Raw genomic sequence first — 21454 nt, 5'->3', positions numbered from 1 at the left:
CTCCTGCCAAAGCACAGGGCTGACCTGTACCTAGGGTGATTCAGAGGCATACTGCCTCCTAGTCAGGAAATCCAAGGCACACCCACTGAGACATGCTCAGACGTCCCAGCTCCCTGGGTGTCACAACTCACGAGCGAGGCCAGCTCCTCTGTTGTAGCTGTTTGAAACGAACCCTCGTGGAAAACTGGCTGGGTCTTTATGGTGAGTGCAGCGGCTGGCCGGAGTGGTGTCAGGTCAGAGGAATAACACGGCCACTGTTTCAAACACCAGGAGTTTCTTAGCTCGGATAATTATTTTTCTCTTATCAGGCTTGTCTGTTTAGATTGTAAACTCTTCAGGGCACGCTGTCTCCCACACTCTGTGTTTGTACAGCACCTCGCACAACGGGGCACAGCCCTAGCTGGTGTTTTGGGTGCTCCTGCAATACCAATGGTAAAGCAGTGCTCTCCATTTAGGATAGATCACTAAAGAGTGATCAACTTTTGCTAGGTTTTTTTATGCACCACCTTGTAGAATTGAATAGAGTATTCTAACGCCATGAAGGACCATTTAAAAAACCTCCATAGAGAGGGTTTCGTTCTCTATTAGATCCTGTTAGATTTTACAGCAATTTCATACCGCTGTTTAATTTCTATACATCTTGGCTGGAATTTTCACAGACGCCTCAGTGAATGAGTTGCCTTTCAAAACCCCAGCCTCCATCCTTGCTAACTTCTTTACTATTCTCGCCCTTTTTCCTTTAGATGCTTGCTTCCTCAAGGGCACCTCTGACTTTTCTTCCACCAGGATCGCTCTCCCGTGGATTGTGTGTCTGAATTAGATCTTATAAAGAGCTCCAATCCAAACACTCTGTGCTGGTTGCTCTTTGGGCAGGACCATAGCCTGTGTATATGGTACTGGGCACAGAAGATAGTAGCAGTCATATTTCAGCAATGGCTAGAGGTGCTAACAGCAACGGGACCCCCTTGTGCTAGGTGTGGTATATACACATAGAGAAACAGCCCTTGCCCCCAAAGAGCTTACAGACTAAATACACAAGAGAAAGGGTGGGAAGGGAAAGAGGGACATACAGAGGAGACATGACTCACCCATGGTAACAGCAGGGCAGTGGCTGAGGTCCTGAATCCAGGCCAGCACTTTATTCACTGAACCACACTGATGGCTCTCTCTAAATTATAAATCTATGCTAGCCACTACATGGAAATGACACCCACGCCTATTCACACTTACTGACACTGCATCAATTCTGATTTCATTGGCACTGGTTTAAATCCAGAATAACTCCACTGATGTCACGGGGGTTACTCCAGATTTACACCAGTGGAGAATCTGGCCTATTTAATAAACTTGGAAATATTGGATTGTCAGGTTCGAGGAAAAAGCCATCGGTGTAAAAAGCAGTCTTAAAAAAAAAGTGGCAGTAGATATTTTATCTAAAAATGTTACAAAGTCAGTTCCCCTAAAGCAAGATATAAAGTAATATCGCGAGTGAGTGTGGAAATAGTGACTCCAAATGTAAACTGCCCTTGTAATTAAAATATTACACTAGAAAAGAGAATTTGTGACTTGACTTCATTCTGTCACTTTAAACAGTAATACTGATAAGTCTAATCATATGTTGCCCTCCATCTGAGTATCTCAAAGTCAGTGAGTTAAACCACAAAACCCAATATTGTCCTCATTTTGTAGCTGGGGAAACTGAAGCACAAAGAGGGGAAAGTGACTTGTCCAAGGATGGACGGTGAGTTAGTAGCAGAGTCAGGAAGAAAATTGGTCTCTCCTAACTTCTGGCCATGTGTCCTAGTTCCATGACAATCCTTCACACAGGAATATGTAGTCGTACTGTAAGTATATTGGGCCACAACTACATCGGTATTTGGGAGCATTAGTGCTGGAGGAGACAGGCGTTCACGCAACGCAAGGGAGGTTTTGATGATTTCTCAGTTTTGGCTCGCTATCCCTTTTCGCTCCTTTGCTGCTGTTTGAAAATTGATCTTTTGAGTTTAAAGAAAAACAAATTTGGATTAAAAACGTGGAGCTCAAAGACTTGAGCATTGGCAGAGGGATATAGTAAGTCCATGCTTGTCCCACATATCCCTCTCCCCACACCATACTTTGACTGCTTAGCTCCACTCCCACAAAAAAGAAATCAACTTTTTTTTCATTCCTTTTTAAAGTGGCTTTGTGGATTGTTGTGTCTGTTTGTTTGTTCTCACTGCTTTTTATAAATCGTAGTGCCAACCAGCTTATTATAGGCTGCATGAACTCCAAATATCTCCAGCATGAAGGAAACTGGGTAATCAGCCCTGAATGCAATTTCCTGTGTGAGAGACGGGAGGCAGAGCTTACAGTCTGGAGATAGACTGCACAAACTTGTCCAGTTGTAACCTAACACTGCCCTGAAGAAAGAGCTGCACAGATAAAGAGAAGTGAAGTGTCTTCTTTATTTGAAATTGCAGGACATTCCTGGCAGGGACAAGGCACCAAGCAGGACACTTTGAAGGAATATGTAAAGACAAAGGAAGGAAGGAAGGAAGACAAGTTGAAGAAATCTAGCTGAAGAGGGCTGGAGGAGTAGGGTGTTTGGAGAAGGGAGCAGCTGCAGAGACCTGAAGGAGACCTTCACATGGAGAGGACAATAGGATGATACCCCACTTGTGGGAGTTCCATTAAAGTGTAAACAAAAAAAGTGAGTTTCTCCAATGTGTCTCTGTATTCTTGGGGGAGTGGGGGGGGAAATTGGCCGATCACAGGATTCCTCAATGCAGCTGGGACTGAAATGTGTCTGGAGGGAAGCTTATGCAGAGCTGGAGTTTCCTGCAGCTGAACAATCAAGCAAACTATTGTGCATGTGGATGCGGCAGTTGGGGAGAGGTGTCCTGCCGGGGTGAGTTAGAAATCCCTTCTTGGGGTTGTGTGGTTTCCTTCTTGTCTCTCCACCTAACGTCTTCATGCTGATTCATTCCATGTGAGAGTTCCTCATGGCTGGGTTGTTTAGCAATCTTCAGTGAGCTTCTCTCTCTCACTCTCTTTCTCTGCATGTGGTGTGTCTGGCAGGTCCCAGTCAGATGTCCCAGGTGAGAAGTGATCTCTCAAGCCGTTCTGACTCACTCAATGGAGACCCCGTGCCGGATCAGACACCCTTCCTGCCCACTAGTGCAGGTAAGCACAAGGGGCTTTTGTCTCTCTCACTTTAAATTTACAGGGACTTGTCTCTCTCTGGCCACTGGCAGGAGCCCTAGGCTTCCCTGTTCTTTTTATTTGTTAAGTATAAGTCTTTGTCCAACTTTCTGGATTAGAAAGAGAATGGTAGTTCTTTGTGGCTGAGCACAATGTGAGCTAGATCCGCAGCTGGTGGAAATCAGCATGGCTCCTCTGGGCTTAAAATAGCTAGGCTGCTTTACACCAGCCGCCGTGTGCATACGTCCACCACACAATGGGGATCATCAGAACCCCAGCTGGTGAAATCCATTAAGGCTAATGGAGCCACACCAGCTGATGATCTGTGGGTGTGTGGAGGGGGACGGTGCCACTCGGACAAGGAACGTTCCTGGAAAGTTTCTGCAACTTTCCCATTTCCAATGGGACTTCACCAAGAGCCAGGATCGGTGGGAGCAAGGGCGCTGGGAATTAAAGGTGCTTGCTGAGCTGTTTTCCCGGCGGGCTCGTGGAGGGGAGAGGATGTTGGCTCTGCTGGAGCCAAAAGGGTTAAAGAGCAGGCAGACTAAATGTTGCAGAGACTTATTGGCGAGGGGCTCACCGCCAGGCTTAAAGCCCACTACTTCCTTTCCCATTTTCTCTCTCTCTCTCTCCAAAGACACTATTGTGCTCTCGCACGGCTGGCTGTGTGGGATGGAACCTCTCCGGAGGGGGGAAAAGGGAGCTTGGGTTTCTTTCTGCTGCCTCCTGTCTGTGTTGCAGACCATGCAGCAGGAGCCCTGATGCAGCTGCACTGGGGCTTTGGCTTCTCACAAGAACTTTTGTGTCTATTCAGCCGCCGTGTATTCTTGGGCTCGGGCCAGCTCCTTGCGAGATGCGGCTTCCCCCCTCCCTCACTCTGGGCCCTGATCCTATTAAATTTAATAACATTCTCTCGCCCCTGCTCCCTACCCAGAGAAAGCTGTCTCCTTTATTCCTTCCCCAGATCGGGCGTCAAGCCCCACAATCGGAAGGTGGGGAGGCTCTGTGTTGCTGTATGTAGGGGGCTCCATCCAATACTCATGGACTGGCCAAAGATCAGAGAAGATCAGTGCTCCGGTGGCAAACCATTGGGAGACCATGGGGCGGATCAGAGCCTGATCCTGCCACCCTTGCTCATGGCACGTGGCGCTGAGTCCCATTGATGCCTGTAAGATCGCTCAGTAAATGCTACTCACAAGGGGCCAGGGCTGCAGAATCAGGCCCTAAATAAGTGGGTTCCCTGGATCCCCGATTGCCTCCATCTCCTCCTCCCACCTGGAGCAAATCCAGTGAAATTCCACTCCCCGTGAGAGCCCTGATCTGGTTCCATGCATCGTGCTGTGTTAGCTGCAATGTGCTGGCTCTGCGAAAGCCTCCTCTTGGAGCGTAGCTATTGTGTGTGCGGAGGGGAATCGATTGGACCAGACGAGCTTTCCAGGCTACTAAATGATGACTCTCCCCCAGCTGACTCTGAACGAGTTGTTGTAGACGTAATAAGCGTTCCTGCAATGCACTAAGACCGGCTCTAGATCTCGAACTCTACGGGAATGTTATCCTGTTGTCGTTATTATGGCAACACCGTAACGCCTTCATTTGCATTTGCCGTAATGAGAACGCTGATCGGGCCGGGGTCTTTGGCTTTTTCCGGGAGAGGGGGGTGTCACGCACAGTTGGAGGACCTCCATCGTCAGCGCAATCGGCTTCTGCAGATATTTACATGGAGAAACTAGACTGAAGGGCTGAGAGAGAGGAATGGATCAGAGCAGGAAACTGACCACTAAAGGTGAAACACAGCCTACCGTGTGTGCTGTCAGAATGAGACACAAAAGAGGCCAAATTTATTCCTGGTGTAACTCCACTGATGGACTTATCCTGCAATGTGCCAGGGCCCAGATTTCAGAGAATACATTCCCTTGTTATGTTCCCCCAACACTTCCAACCGGATACTGTGTTCCCCGCTTCCTGTCCCACACTCTTGTGTGCTGCCGCTGTTTGCTGTTCAGCGGCTGACATGTTCCACCCCAGAGGTGGCTTCATTTCAATGGTGGGTGAGCAGTCCATAACAACCGCTGCGGGGCTGGGTGGGTTTTACTTGGGAAGTTAGCCCGAGCCTCCGCTGGTACTTGAATCCAAGTCTTCAAAGTCCCATGCTAGCACCTTCACCACTGGGCTACATCTCTTCACAGCCTGCTCTTGGGGCATGGGACTTTGGCCTAGCTCTAGGTTGCTACATAGAAGAGGTTTGACAGGGCAAGAGTTCTCAGCTTTCAAAACACCAGAAGCTCCTACCCCTGTTTGCAAAGGCACCAAGTGCCATTGCTTACCAGGAGACGCTCACTGGTCCATGCAGACCCAGAGTTCCACCAAGAAGAGTCCATTCCTGCTCTTTGCTGAGGACTGAGGTGACATGTTTGTTGTTGTTTTTTATCCATCAGGGTAAGAACAGCTGCTCCTTGCGGCCTCTCACTCTGCAGGATTTTCATCCTTGTTTGCAGGGCACTCCGGGGATGGCATCCAGTTTGTCCACACAGTGTTATTTGCTGACAGTTCCGTGCAGAAGCCTTGTCTCTTGGGAAGTTTCATCCGGCGATTCTGCCTCCCTGTTCCTACATCTAGGATTTGGTCATGGGGATTTGAACCCAATAACCCTTTCAAATATAATTAAGGAAGCCAAATTAACTTGGTGAGATTGAGTTGATAAAATAGGTGGGGAAACTGAGGTGCAGGGAGGCTCAAGGCGAGCGAACACGTGGCAGAGCTGGGGACAGAATCCAGGTCTCCCCACTCTTAGTCCCATTCCTGACCACGGAACCATGTGGTTTCTACCTTGTGAAAAATGACGTGACCTGGATATTTCTTCTGGGATCTGTGTCCCCTCTCTTAGTGGCCGTCTCTGAAGATGGATCCCAGGTTATCACAACCTTCTTCTCACCGCAAGGAGAGCTGGACCAAGCTCCCTCTAGGTACCATCAAAGCAACCCCTTTGAATTACCAGAGGGCAGCTCTAGAGAAAGATGAGAATGCTCTGGTTTCATGTCCAGCAGTGAACGAGTGAACACAGGCAGCCCATACACAGTCAGATGCCACCTTCGTATGGCAGCATGTTGGCTCGTACGGGCCAGTCTTTCTATGACCTTACTTTACCATGAATACCATACAGACTTCTCTTTCTTCCTCACTTCCCTAGAGCTGGTTGGAAAACATCAATTATTTTCTCATGTGGCATTTAGGGGCAAAGAAAATCTGGGGTGGGTTAGGGTTTTCTTTTTGGTTTTTGAAGAGAACTTTAAAACAATGTATTGTTTCACCCCCAAAAAATCTCCAGTTTCTTGATTTTTCATTTCCCTCCCCCTTTTCCAAAATAGAACAAATGGAGGAGACAGCTGACACAAAGATTGGGAAGGGTTGAAGAAAAAATGAAAATTGTAGAAAAGAAACGAATATTTGAGCAGGGTTTTTTTTGGGGGGGAGGGGGAGCCATTTTCCATCAAAAAATTGGTTTTGATGGAAAAATTTCGACAAGTTCTACGCTCCTCCTCTCTCTCTTTCCCCTGCCCTCTTTCTCCTGGGTACACACAAAACCTTTCCTCCCCTCTTTGTCCTGTGCACCCCGGATAGTCTCTCTGGCCACTCCACACGCAGCATAATCATCTCAGACCCAGTGAGCTCGACTCTGCTCCTGTCAGAGGCATGCCCAGCTGCCGGTGACTCCCCAGCACAACTGGGAGCAGGTCTTGGCCCAGGGTGTTTCGTTTCTTGGCTCCCCTTTGACTTCCACTCCCCGGCTTGGCTACAGCAGCCAGCAATTCTGTGGCTTCTTCAGTCTGAGCTGGGGAAGGGGGAGTGTACTTACCATGCGAGTGTGCGCACACAGTGGTTTTTTTGATCATTCACAATGAGTTTGCCCTGAGGTATAACACGGGGCTGAAAGCAGTTCTGTCTCGAGGCCCCAGCCCAGCCCCCCTGTACTGCAGGCCCAGCCCCTGTGACAGGCCCAGACAATGCCTCTTTCATAGAGGGTGCAGCAGACGCCTCCCTCGGAGTGAAGCTTATCTGGAAATGGGAGCTCTGCTGAGCTGGGTTTGCTGGGGCGCAAACCACAGGTTGCCCTTCCCAGTCCGTTGTCCTGCCCATGCCACAGTCAGGATCAATGGAGGAGGCACTGGGACTGGAGGCCTTGTCCACACGGGGGAGTTTTTCCAGTATACGTTTTTCCACTACAGCTCTACTGGTGTAACTATGCCAAGAGACTGCGTCCACACTGCTTTGTGTACGCCGGCTTAAGCTGCTTCTCTTGTGAGTCATGCAGCTCTGTGCTTTTTCAAAATAACTGCACTCTTGGCAGGTCTCCCTTGGTGTCCTATTCCACCACTGCATTCTCTGCCTTCAGGGATTTTTCTCGTGTTCCACGGTCAGGTACCTTCTGGAACCTGCTGGCATCCTGGGACTTGGGGACAAACTAACAACTCCCATGATGCCTTTCCAGAATCATTTGGTTTTAGCAAGCCAGCACCACTTTCAAACTGCTGTCAGGCCGTATGGGGAAAGCCCTTCTGCTTGGCACGATCCTGACAGTCGGGGATACAAACAGTATTGGGGACTGAGGGGTGGGGACTTTTGTTGTTTTGGTGGTCTCAGTCCACCTACCCTTCTGTCAGATGGGCTGCCAACTTGTCCTCACTGCTAAATTCGTACTTAAGACTCACCTACCTGCTGAGTTGCACCAGTTTAACGCCAGGTGCTGCTTGAAACCAATTTAGGTTCTGTCTACACGGCGGTTGGCAGTGTAATTTCCAGATCGGGTAGCTATACCCACGCCCACATGGATTGAGCTCACGTGCTAGAAATAGCAGCATCACTGCAGCTGTACAGGTGGCGGGACAGCTAGCCACCCCAAGTACATCCCTGTCTGAAAGCTTAGGTACGTCTTCACACGGCTGGCCCATCGCACGGCCCATGCTGCCACGGCTACACTGCTATTGTGTACTAGCTTGATCAGAGCTAGCACTGGGCAGACTCATGGGTTCCAAGACCAGAAGGGGCAATTATGATCATCTTGTTTACCGTCCTGTATAACACAGGCCACAGAACTTCCCCGAAATATTTCCTAGAGCAGAGTTTTGAGAAAAACATCCAGTCTTGTCTTGATTTAGAAATTGCCAGTGATGGAGAATCCACCACAACACTTGGCAAATTGTTCCAGTGGTTAACTACACTAACCATTAGACATTTATGCCTTATTTCCAGTCTGAATTTGTCTAGCTTCAACTTTCAGCCATTGAATTGTGTTCGACCTTTCTCTGCTAGACTGAAGAGCATATAATTAAATCTGTGTTGCCCATGTAGATACTTACCGGCTATAATCAAGTCACCCCTTAACATTCTCTTTGTTAAGCCAAATAGATTGAGCTCTTTCAGTCTATCAGGCAGGTTTTCTAATCCTTTAATCAATCCTTGTGGCTGTTCTCTGACCCTCTCCAATTTATCAACCTCCTCCTTGAATTGTGGGCACCAGAACTGGACACACTATTCCAGCCCTGGTTGTACCAGTGCCAAATACAGAGGTCAAATAACCTCTGTACTCCTACTTGAGATTCCCATGGATACATCCCAAGATCACATTCGCTCTTTTGGCCACAGTGTCACACTGGCAGCTCATGGCCAGCTCATTATCCACCCTAACTCCCCACATCTTTTTTCAGAGTTGCTGCTTCCCAGGAGAGAGTCCCCTATTGTGTAAGTATGGCCGACGTTCTTTGTTCCTAGATGTACACATTTACATTTAGCTGTATTTCAGTTCATATTGTTAGCATGTGCCCAGTTTGCCGAACCATCCAGATCGCTCTGAATCAATGACCTGTTCTCTTCATCGTTTACCACTCCTCTGATTTTTGTTTCATGTGTAAACATCGTCAGTGATGATTTGATGTTTTCTTCCAGGTCATAGATAAAAATGTTAAAATGCGTAGGGCTAAGAACTGATCCCAGCAGGACCCACCTAGAAACACATCTGCTTGATGACGATTCCCCATTTACAATTCCACTTTGAGACCTATCAGTTAGCCAGTTTTTAATCCATTTAATGTGTGACTCATTAAATATATATCACTCTAGTTTTTTAATCAAAATGTTGTGCAATACCAAGTGACCTCCAGTTCTAGTGTAGACCTACCCTTAATTAAACTTGTGCAAGCCCATGTATGGATGCTCTTACTTTGATTTAGTTTAAATTGCTTATGTTGGAGGACTATGTAGGACTGTATATAAGGAGTGAAACTAGAGAAGGAGGGCCAGATTTCAGGCGGGACCTAGTTTTGTGTGACATTCGGAACTTAGGACTGCAAACCAGTGGCCAGTCCTCTCAGTATCCAGAGTAGCAGCCGTGTTAGTCTGTATTCGCAAAAAGAAAAGGAGGACTTGTGGCACCTTTGTTAGGCTCTAAGGTGCCACAAGTACTCCTTTTCTTTGTCCTCTCAGTGTGTAACCTTGGCCTCTCTGCATGCACAGTGAAGGTCTCTTTGTACAGCTCTGCCTGCCTGCCATGTTACTTATTGAACAGATCAGAAACAGGTTTAAACTAAATGAAAATAAATCTTTTTTAAACTGAATTAAGAGAGTTGGCACACTAGAGTTGGCAACAGTTTAAGTAACTTGATTGCAAAATGCATGTGTAAACAGCCTCTTTAAAAAAAAAAAATTAGAAACGACCAACCAGTTTTTTTTTTATTTTGCCCCCCCAAGAAACAACAAAAAGCTTTCCGCGCCAAACATCTATATTTTGTTTCTCCAAGTTTCGTTGCAATTAGTGAAACTGCTGCATTTGTTTAAAATTTCAAAAAAAACAAACAAACAAAAGATGCTTTTTGGCATTTTCAAAGATTACAGTTTCAAAACAAAACAATCCCTCAACTGGGATCTGCTGTTTGCCCCGAGAGTGCCACGTTCTTCCTCCAGCTTCTAATTGAATTTCCTTTGAAATCGCCTGCCGAGATTCCGAGAGTTGCAGAAACCGGATAACACCCCTTTTGCTTTTTCTGGAGTTTTTCATATTTTCCCAGTAGCGTAACAAGGTGTGCATGGCAGTTGTGATCTCTCCATCTGTGTGCCCCATAGCCTGATCCCTCCTTGGGGGATTTTGTGTCAGGGCCTGGGTTCAACATGGGCCCTATGTATGGGACATCGTTCGTCTCTTTCACCGGCTTTGTGCTTGGGTTGTCCTGTCCTTGGCTTCTCAATGCCAGGCTGCATGGGAGGGTGGTGGAGATGCCGTGATCAAACATGGTCTTCTGGTTGAAGTGCTACTGTGCAACTCGGTAGCTCTTGGTTCAGTAGCTCACATTGCCACACGGTGCCCCAAGGCAAGTCACAGCTGCCAACATTTTCCAAAAGTGGCTAGTCTTTTGGGGTGCCTCCATTTCTGGGGCGCCCTATTTAGAGACATCTTAAAGGGGCCTGATTCCTGGCTGAGCCAAGCACCCGATCTCTGAAAATCAGGTCCCTTTAAAGGTGTCTCTAGCTGGAAACCCAAAATCATTCATCATTTTTGCAAAGTCTTGGCCTACTTTAGTGTGTGTGTGTGTTCCCCGTCTGTAAAATGGGGGTGACAATACTCCCTTCTTCTCACTTTTTGCCTTTCTTATCTATTTAGATTGTGAGCATTTTGGGGTGGAGACTTTCCCTTACGTGTAGTCTACACTGCAAAACAAACAAGCAGGGCAGTGCAGATGTTCTTACTGAAACCTAGTAACGGGAAGGGTCTCGGAGCCTAGACTCTAGCCCAAGCCCAAACATCTACCCTGATATTTTTGGCCCTGCAGCGCAAGCCCCATGAGCCTGAGTCAATTCACCTGGGCTCTGAGACTTACTGCTGTGGGGTTAGTTTTTTGTGCAGTATAGATGTAGCCTGTGAATACAGATAGCACCTAGCACAGTGGGCCTTGTTCTTGGTTGGGGTAGGTCTAACACGAAGAAGAAGAAGAAGAAAAGGAGAAACACTCTCTCTCTCATCCTCCCCAAACCTTTGCTGGGGTTCTGAAATGTTCTGATACTTGTCAGTGTTTGTGGCTTTTTATGGTCACTTCTGATTTTCAGCGAGGTCTTGTGAAAGTCCTGAACCCAAGCCCTGAACCCAGGCTTCAAACTTGCAGAGCTCATGGCTAGTCAGATCTGTGGTTTGTTTCCATTTGGAGAGCTAGGGCCAGATCCTCAGCGGGTGGCAACCATCATAGTGCCACTGACTTCAACAGAGCTGTACTGATTGACACCCGCTGAGGCTCTGGATGATAGATGAATCCAGAAGGAGATGCAGATTCCAAACACCTTGAAGTCCAAACCCCGTGTTTTGGCTCAGGCCCATTTCAGGTGACAGGAAACATGCATGCCCAAAAGAACATGAGCAAAGCGTTCACTGGGATGTCTCCAACCAGCAGCAGAGAAATCTGGTGAGAACTAAGCTTCTCTCATCCCTACAAGGAAGGGAGAGATAAAGGGGCCTCTGCTTGACCTTTGGCCAGTGCTTTGTAGGTTTCATCTAATCCCTCAAACTCTGCATAAGGCATCTTAACACCCGATCATTTTGGAATGTTTATTGCCCTCTCACCCAGGAATACACTCTGTCTTGTACATTCCAAGTTTGGCTGTAATGTCTCCTTCCCTGGATAAGGAGGTTGAAGATTAAAGAGAACGCGGTATCTGTAGAGGTCACGGGCTGCAGCGTCTGATGTAGGACAATAGTTTCTTGTGCTGAGCTATGGACTTTTGTGCCCAAATTGACCACTGTTTACTGTTGGCTTTGCTGAGGGGCACTCTTGGACCAGCATGTTAGGTACTGTTTCAGCTGCAGGATAAATAATATGATTGAAAGAGGAATGCAGAGACCAGGACTGGGTGGATTAGGGAATTAGCAATGGGGGCTGGAACTTCTCACCTCTTGGGCTAACTCTAGCCCTGCTTGGGAATGACAGAAAGATGACTGTTTGGTGTTCTCTATGTATGGCTGGGCTCGGTTCCTAGTGGGCTGGGGCCCTCATCATGAAATAGCCGTCCCAAGTGGCACTGACAGGCATTGCTGGAGACTGAACTGCTCTTTCCTCACTATACGTGGCCGCTCCAGGTCAGGACTCAGGCATGTTGGCAGGGTGGGGAAATCTGGCCCTGTTGCTTCCCGTGCTGTACCTGTTTTGTGGATAAACAGGTGACTTCAGGCTGCACAGCTGTCAGTCCAGCCTGTCTCGCAACCGTTGTCAATTCAGATGCACCAAGCAGGATTGTGTTCACCCAGTCTGGCAACTCTCAATTCCAAGGCTAAGAACCCAGTGCAACGTGTTCTCAGGAGCCAATGCAAATTTGCATGGAAAGCAAGTTGGGCAATTTAAGGTCTTCATGAGAAATGACTTGCTCCACCCAAATGGCATAATCATTGGACTGCTTTGCAGTCATTAGATCAACAGCTATGTAATCTGTGGCCCGTAAAGCTTTGTGCTGCTTTTTTAAAAGGAGTTTATTTCCATATCGCCCTGACCCAGTTGAGGTAAGTGTTATGATCCCAGGCCCAGATTGGTCTGTCTATACTCAGTACCACCCCAGAAATTCTGGATTCTCTTCCCTCTTCTAGAAGGGGCGTGTTGTCTACTGCTTAGAGCAGAGGGGAAGCTGGGATTAAGGACTGCAAAATTCTGTTAGCTCTGCTGCTATGTTGCCTTGGATGGACACCTCTCTGGCTTCCCCTTCACCTCCTTGGTTGAGTGGGAGTAGTAATAACTCTCTGTTTCACAGGGTTGTTGAGGTGAGATTGTATGAATGTAAAATGCACTGAGATCAGGTACTGTAAAGATGGGCCCTTGTACAAAACCCTAAGATGGCTAGCTGCATCTTAGAATGAAAGGTGCTCGATAGGTGCAAATTATTGTTCTTGTTAATAATGATGTGCATTTTGGCCTGCCTGAGTTCAGGGAACTGGACTTGATGACCTCTTGAAGTCCCTTTCAGCCCTACATTTCTATGGTTCTATGATCTTGGGTCCCTTGGTTTTATCACAACCCTCAGTCTTGCTGACACATGTACTGATCCAGCAAAGCCCTTAGGGACCATTCACAAGCTGGACATGTGCACAAATGTTTTGCTGAATCGGAACCTTACTGCATTTCAGCATCTCAAGATGTTTTGTAAGCTCCTCCATGGAGAACCCCTCTCTTGTCTGTTTAGATTGTATGCTCGGCAGGGCTGGGACTGTCTCTTTGTGCATATACAGCAGTTAGCTTGCTGAAGTCTCTAAGCATTGCTCTCATACAAATAAATAGTAATAAGGCTGCATTCTGATCTCCTGTAAGAAATATTCTTTGAATAGGAATTTCCCCATGACTTTCCACAGTAAAAGAATTCAGCTCACTTCTCTGCTACTACATCATCCTCTCTAATTCCCCACCAAACCTTCTCGCCTTGGGGGCCCGGGTCTCCAGTCGTGCACAGGCGGCTTTGTTGCTTCAAATGTACATTGGGAAACTATTATTTTTGTTCATTTCTGGCTCGCTGTTCATCACAAGGAGACTTATTCTTGTATCAATGGCTGTCTTCATTGCAAATGAAGGTGTGTTTTTACCTCAAGAAAGGTAGGGGAGATAGGTTTGATCTCAACTAGCTAAATCAAGAGACAAACTACCTGTGCCTTGTTGCCAGGTGGATTTTGCACTAAGATAGCTCTCTCCATGTAAAGACACACTTTGTTTTCGAAGTGAAGACATAGCCACTGACAGTGTTGAAAACCAGGAGGAATTGCACTGAAGTCAATGGGGTTTTAGCTGTTGTAGATAGCGGAAGAATGAAGTGTCTCATACGGGAGTTTATTTCCAGTTTTTAACCTGTCCTGAAATATGTTGTATTGTGTTGTTCAAACAGCTGGTGTTTTAGCTATGTGCATCTGCATTTAGCTGTGCTGGTTTCACTTTACTTCTCTTTAATTTGAGGGGGGAGGTCTGCTCCGAGACACACAAATGTTCTCTCCCTCTAATACCGCTGCTGAGTCTTCTCCCTCTCCTACTTCTCCATGATGAGACTTCTGCCATGTCCCGAACTGTGAGCGCTTCCTTGGTAAAAGGGTTTCCTTGTACCATGCTGGGAGTGGGACATGGTTTGGGTCAAGTCACCTGAATGGTTTAACCTTGACTGTTTGTTTGTATCACAGCAGTGCCTAGAGGCTGCTACTCAGCTCAGGGCTTTATGGGTGCTCTGTATATAGCCAGTGAGAGACCCTCCCTGTTCCAAAAAGCATACAGTCTGAAGGTGGGATTTTCAAGGAGCCAAAGGGAGGAAAGTGGCCAGATTCTATTTTATACTTCATGGGAGTTGAATGCCCTTGAAAAGCCCAACCTCAGTTCACAAGGGGGTGGGATAGGTTGTTTTAATATCCCATTTCACAGATGGGGAGCTGCGGCCCATAACGGATTACAAAATTGTCCATGAGAGGAGTTCTTGCAGTGATTCTGAAGCAGCTGGCACTGGCCATTGTCAGAGAGGGGCCCGTGGGCCGACCAGTCTGGCTGTTCCTATGCCTTTATGTCTCTACCCACCAGAGCACTATAAATAACAAATAATAATAACCCTGGTGTGGAGCTGGCGAGTTATTTGTGTTTTTGCTGAGGAAGTAACTTTTCATAGAAACAAACATTTGTGACCAAACGCCTCGTGGTCCAGAAGGCAAAATGTTTTATAAACCATCACCCAAGCGTGCCGAGAAACACTAGGGCAAACGCCACCAGTGTAACCAGCGAGGTATGGAAATCAGTGAAAGCAAAGCTGTGTTTGAAGTGTCAGGAGCTCACTGATTAGCTTGCGCTGTGCTGAGGTTTTCTGGGCATTTCTCTTCCCCTCTCCCCCTCCTTTCTCTGAATATCTTTGAATCTGAAAGGCTTTAGTGCATTAATTTCAGACTGAATGTAAATAAGCCATTTGGATTTCTCCCAGTCGAGCAAACTTTCAAAACAGAGTTTTGTTTTCTCTCTCTCTCTCTCCCCCCCCCCGCTTCTCCAATCTGGCACATGGGATTGGAGGATTTTTCTCTGCACTCCCTCCACCATATTCTAAATCGCTTAATCAAGTTCTAAAATAGTCATTTGGGGAGGTCAGTAAACCACCTGGATGGATTAGGCAGTATACGTGGGAAAAGCAAGAGAGATCACTCAATCATTTTATCTGAAAAAAAAACAGATTAGAAAGCTCCCAAACCGTATATTGTTTCACAGTAGCATGTTGATAATGGCAAGTACCTCAGTAGAGTATATCTTTGTTTATCTCTCCACCCACCATCATCTTTCCTCTGACTAGTCATCCCTGAGAGATTAAAGGAAAGAGAAAGATGAAGACAAAAATGGCAAGAGAATCCATGCCTTCATTCATATGAAAAAGGGACTCTAGCCAACACGCCAGATACAGATGCTCTTCAAGTTTGGAAGGGCATAAGTCTGGATCAAACCATGGTAACTCCCCCTCCCTGTCCTCTTTGGAATGGGTCAAACCAATGTTCTAGGTCCAAACACCCCAAGTTTTGCAAAAAGAAGAGGTTTGCTTCTGACCTTGGCAATCAAAATACATCTCTAACTTCAGGGCACAAGGCAACCTCTAGCTCAGAGAATTAGGGAGAAACTTTCCCTCTTTAATTGTATATAGTTTCTTGTACCGCTCTCATCACCAAAGCCTGAGCACGTTCCGGTAACGTATAAACAGACATAACTAGCCTCTGACATGTCAGGAAGTTATTCTTGAATTGTCCACTAGGCAATTTCTTGCCCCTTCCTCTGTAGCAGGTGGTACCACTAGCCATTAGAGATGGGACATTGGTCTAGCTCCACCACAGCTGTGGTCTAGTAAGGTCGTTCCTATGTTGTATTTACGACATGCTTGGGGCAACTAAGTAATTAGCGATGGGAAGACCTCTAAAGGTTCAGCTAAGTACCCACAAGTTTTAGTACTCCAGGATTATGTATATGTACACCATTGCTGACAAACACCTGTCAGGGATGGTCTAGGTCTTGTTCCTGCCTCAGTGTGGGGAGATGGATTAGATGATCTCTTGAGGTATCTTATAGCTATACATTTCTGCGATTCCTCTAACCCTTAGCCAAACCTCTTAGAGCTTTTCAATTGGGGTGTTGGCAATAACAGTCTTTCTTGGACACTTCCTCTATTGTGGTCCACAAGAACAAAAGAAAATGAAGAGGAATCTAAGAAAGTATGCCAGTCGTCCTTGTGACCCTTGACTTGTATGAAATCTGAGGTCATTCTAACTTCCCTCTGAAGTCAGAGCAAGGTTTAACCTGGGTTAGCTGAACTTGTGCTGACTATAGCTTGTCCCTTGTTTATACTCGAAACTAAACTGAATTCCGTCCTGGTTCAACTAACCTTGACTACTGATCATCAATTGCTGACGGTGCAATTTCCAATTGTTTGCAAAAGAGTTTTATGACATGTTGACTAGATCATGATAGCTAAACATAATCTAACTCCCCCCACCCCCCCTACACACACACACACACCCCTTTTTATCCTACTCAAGAGCAGGCCCAAATGTTGGCCCATAAGTTTCAGAGCTCCACTGGGAATGTAGTACCACAAAAATAAATCCATCCAATGAATGGAATGCCCTTCTACTTGTAGCAGGTGTTATTTTTGCACACCTTATATTGAATGAATGGTACAAGGTGCCCAATTAAATAGGTGAAGATACATGGCTGACACATTACTCAGTGTCACCAACTCTGTTTTTCCTGCAAATCCTGGGTTTTTTCTTAAAGTCCCAGCTTCTGGAGTCTAATGATGCCATGAACATTTCAGCTTTCCTTTTTTCTTAAGTAAGTTTCTAGTCCTTGTGGTTGAAGGAAAAAAATCCTGAAAATAGGATCCAAATGCATCCTAAAGGCTCAGAAACCAGAAGGCAATTGAAAAGAACATTTTTTTAAAATAATCTCTCACTCTTTAAGCCAATCTCATGATTGATGCCTGATTCATGATTTTTGAATGCTTATTGCATCCTTTTGTTTCTGTGCTTATAAACAAAAATGGTTTCCTATGCCCAGTTGGCATTCATTTTCTTCCCCTCCAATATATTTTAAAAATATTATGCAGAAGTTATGTTGTTTGCTTCGTTAATGATGCACTACGGCTCCATTTTGTTATCTAAGCAGGACTCAGGCATGTACTTGTAAAATGGAAGGGGAAATCCATTAAACTGCATGAAGCCAATTGCCAGCGTGCTATCCTGGTTAAGCAACGGGCTCTCTGATCTTGGGCCTGATTGAGGCGCAGACGGTATCAGCGTTTGTATAAAAGTGTAATTGAGGAAGATGCAGAAATGAGATTTTAGTCAGCAGAGTAACCCAGTGATTAGGCCAAGGGGCTGGACCTCAGGACCCCTGGGTGCTATGCTCTGCCTCAGTTTCCCCACTTGTAAAATGAGGATAATAGTTGTCCTATTGGGTGCTGAGGCTTGAATGAAAGGTGATATCAAGATGCCCCATGTGGTAAAGGGAGGCTGGTGGGATGCAGCAGCTATATGGCATATACATATCAGTATGTAACTAGGAAATGAGAAAGGTTAGGATCAGGCAATCCCCAATCCCAAAATGCCTGATGTTTTGTTAGCACTTAATGCATCAACCCCTAGTTGCTAGCATCTAGTCAGTGTCTGCTCACAGCTGTTTGTCTGGGGTCAGGGGTGACTCTGGATTCTGCTACAGGGGCTCAGCAGCTTCCCGGGGAGATCACTCGGAACCCCAGAAGATTTCAGGGCAGCCTCAGTCTGGTGTCTGCTTCTAGTGCCATGAACAGCTCTCTCCCTGGAGGTCAATGGAATGTCTGGCTTTGCGTGAGAGGAAAACAACCAATTCCTGGCCAGGGGGTGTTGAGTGAAGGATAATGTGGCTGAGCGGACAGGGCTCTAGGCTGGGAGTCAGAAAAGCTGGCTTCTGTTCCTGGCTCTGTTGCTGAACCTTCTGAGTGGTCTTGGGCAAGTCCCACTCTGTGCCTCAGTTTCCCTTCCCAGCCTTTGTCTGTCGTGTCTACTTAGATTGTCAGGGTGGGATTTTTAAAGACATTAAGGCTCCTAACTCCCACTGATTTCAGTGGGAGTTCAGTGCCTAAATACTTTCAAAAAATCTGGCCCATCGCCCTTTGGGGCAGGGATGTTCTCTCACCATGTGTGCGTCCAGCCCTCAGCACACTGGGGCCCTGAGGTGCGGCCAATAATACAAATAATTACGACAGCAAAGAGGTAAATATGCATGGATTTCAGGGGTCATTGAGGGTTGCTCAATGCCTTGCAGCATCAGTCTCTCCAGGTGTGTTGTGCAAAGGATTATCAAGCAGATCAGAGTCCCCAGGGCTGAACAAGGCTAGGTAGAAGCCCCCTGCTCACAAACACTGTGTGGGAAAGCAAGTGCTGTACACATGTCTTTAGCTCCTTCTTCTCTTAGAGCATCTGATCCAGACAGACCCCCACTGGGCACCAAACCCACACGTTTGCAATACAATATTGGGCACCTTGTTATGCCAAGTATCTATTTCAGTGATGCAAGAAGTATGCGAGTTCTATTTAGTGTTATACCTGATGAGACTGAAATAATATGTAACATGTGGCTACTTCCTCCCAGAAGGCATATAACTCCTGGGGTACCTCGCCAAGGGATGATTAGGAGCCAGGACTCCTAGGTTCTACTCCCAACTCTGCAGATGGTTCGCCATGCAAACATAAGGAGGTTATGTCATCTCTCTGTGCCCACCTGTAAAATGGGGATAATAATTACCTGCCTGTCTGTTTCACAAGGCTTGTTTCTAAAGCGCTTTGAGATCCTGAGATGAAAGCTGCTGTATGAGTGTAGGGTGTTTAGTTAATAGTATTGTTTTCCCCTGGGCCTGACTGGGTCTGGAAAGCTCCCAGCAGGGAAGAAGATGCAGGAGGGACATCAAAGCAGGGGTTGATCTGCCTTTTTGCAGGGTCCCTCGAGCCTGTTTGAAGTGTGAGCATGTCTGGGCAGTCTCCCTGACACCACTGCAAGGAAATCTGTCTGAGCTCCGGCCAGCAAAGGTGCCCACGCCCATGGGGCACTGAGCTGTTAACGATGAGACACGCGCGTTGACGCCAGATCATGCCAATCACAGAACCACAGAGAGTAGGAGCAACTCCTGCCACTCGGTCTCAGTGCCAGGAGAGGTTTTGGCCTGCTTCGGCAGCTCACGTGCTCTGTGGAATGCTTGTGAAGCGCATCGCGGCGGGTCTCACGTGTGGGCATGCGGCTGAAGAGATGCCAGGGAGTGAGTCAGTGCATCTCACGCAGGGGAGAACCAACTTGTCCAAATTCTCTCCTGCTCTATATTTCTGCCTGTTGTCTGGCCTGTTTGTTCCAATGGAAATGAATCTAATTGCCAATTTCCTCCCTCCATCTCTCTGTTAGTATAGGAGACCTTGTGTTCGGTGTAATTAACCATGTATGAGCAGTGTGCCTCCCAGCCAGGTATCTGTTCGTCTGTCAGTATTACTTGTTTTGCATTAGCATCGACAGCCTCCATTGTACTGGGCACTGCAGGTACATCAGAAGAGACTGTCCCTGCCTCAAAGACCTTATATTCTAAATGGACAAAAAGGGGTGTTACAATCCCCGTTTTATATTTGCGGCACAGTGACTTGCTGTGGGGTCTATTACAGAGCTGGGGATTGAAACCAGATCTCCCAAGTCCTTGTTTAGGGTCTTAACCACAAAGTCATCCTTTCTCTCATCTTTTGGCAGGTGGTAGGCCCCAATTATCTGGAAGACTAATTTTTCAGATGTTGGGTCCCATCCTTTAGTCACTTGCATTGGGGTAAACCAGGAATGACTTTACTGAAGTCGGTGAAGTTACAGGGGGAGGAAACCTGTGTATGTGACCATCAAGCCCCTGATAATATATTACATTGTAGGCTTTTCTGAGTAGACAATCATGTCTTTTCTAATTTTTGAAGTATTATGTCTATTTAGGGCACCCCATCAAAGTGTGTGAATAATAACCTCTGGGCCAGATCCAGCTGTCCGATAGCACTAATGTATGACCGTGTAATTCCATTCATATCAGTTCTGGGTTTACACAAATGCAGTGGAGAACCTTATGATCACATGGCCTGAAAGGTAACCTCAGGATCACGTGTGACTAAGGGCTTGAACCAAAGCTCACTCAAGTCAATGGAATTTTTGCCATTGGCTTTAGATCAGGCCTATAGGGCAAATTTTGCATGTCCTACTCAGGCCAAACTCCCAATAGGAGCATGATTGAGACCAGACAAATGACTGCAGCATTTAGCTTTGTGTGGCCACTATTTTATTTACACCCAGGTATGCACCTCTTTCTCCTAGGACTTGGGTTTTCAAGGAAGCATTAGAACATTTCCTCCCCTTTGCCCTGCTTTGAGGAGTTCACACACTTCTATTTCCTGCCCCAGCTCACTCTGAGTGTTGGACCCAAATTCTCAATGCAAACCTTTCCTGAAGCTGCTGAATTTCTCCTGGTTTCACATCAAAACTAAGCAAAATCACATGCCTGTGGGAAAGTCCGATAGAATGGAAGAGGGCTGAAGCAACAGGGTTCTACAGAAATTACGCTAACAGACCTCAAAGATTTCATAGAGAATGAAGGTGGGAGAGAATTCTCTGCTGGATTCTACAGGGTGGTTTGAAAAACCTCTGGAAAGATCACTGTTTTCTATCGGCCTGTCCCATAAGGGGATTTAATCTTGATGTTCGTTTGAAATCATAAACCAGTCCAGATTTTCTGGTACGTAGAAAACAGCTGGGAAGCAGTGTCTCCAGGGTGCACATTCCACCTCCAAGCACTGGAGGGGTTAAATTCTGGGGAATCCTTCTGAATTTAAAAGTAGGGCTTAGCTAGGCTGAAAGGCTCAAGGATCTTCAGCTGCATTTTTCAGCCAGGATAGCATCACACATGTTTTTGCCTTTCCTACCAAAATCTCACGTGCCTCTGTTGACTGTCTGTCTAGGTGTTTATATTGCCCCCATCCATCTCCGAGCACCTCACCATCCTGAATGGATTTTATCCTCTCAACAGCCCAGTGAGGTGGGGAAGGGTTATCCCCATTCTACCAATGGGGAGCCGAGTTAACCATTCAGGAAGACTGTAGCAGAGCTGGGAGTCAAATCAAGGTCAAGTCAATCATTTCAAGCACCGAGCTCATGCCCTATCCAATGGGCCATCTTCCCCACTCTCTTTGTTGGATAGCTTTGTGTGTACGAGGTTGCAC

At 46.6% G+C, this 21454-nt stretch overlaps 1 protein-coding gene across 1 annotated transcript in view; it reads left to right on the top strand.

Moving 5' to 3' along the window:
* The first annotated feature begins 3068 nt into the window (after window positions 1–3068).
* Window positions 3069–21454, top strand: part of MDFI (MyoD family inhibitor) — a 34837-nt gene continuing 16451 nt past the window's right edge. Inside the window, exon 1 of the mRNA XM_073320295.1 lies at window positions 3069–3162. Within this exon, the coding sequence (XP_073176396.1) occupies window positions 3069–3162 (94 nt within the window). The remainder of the gene's footprint in view (window positions 3163–21454) is intronic.

Source organism: Lepidochelys kempii, chromosome 21 (assembly GCF_965140285.1).
Source record: "Lepidochelys kempii isolate rLepKem1 chromosome 21, rLepKem1.hap1, whole genome shotgun sequence".
NCBI classification, from domain to species: Eukaryota; Metazoa; Chordata; order Testudines; family Cheloniidae; genus Lepidochelys; species Lepidochelys kempii.
The sequence above is the reverse complement of the archived record's forward strand: the minus strand, read 5'-3'. Positions and strand labels throughout refer to the sequence as shown.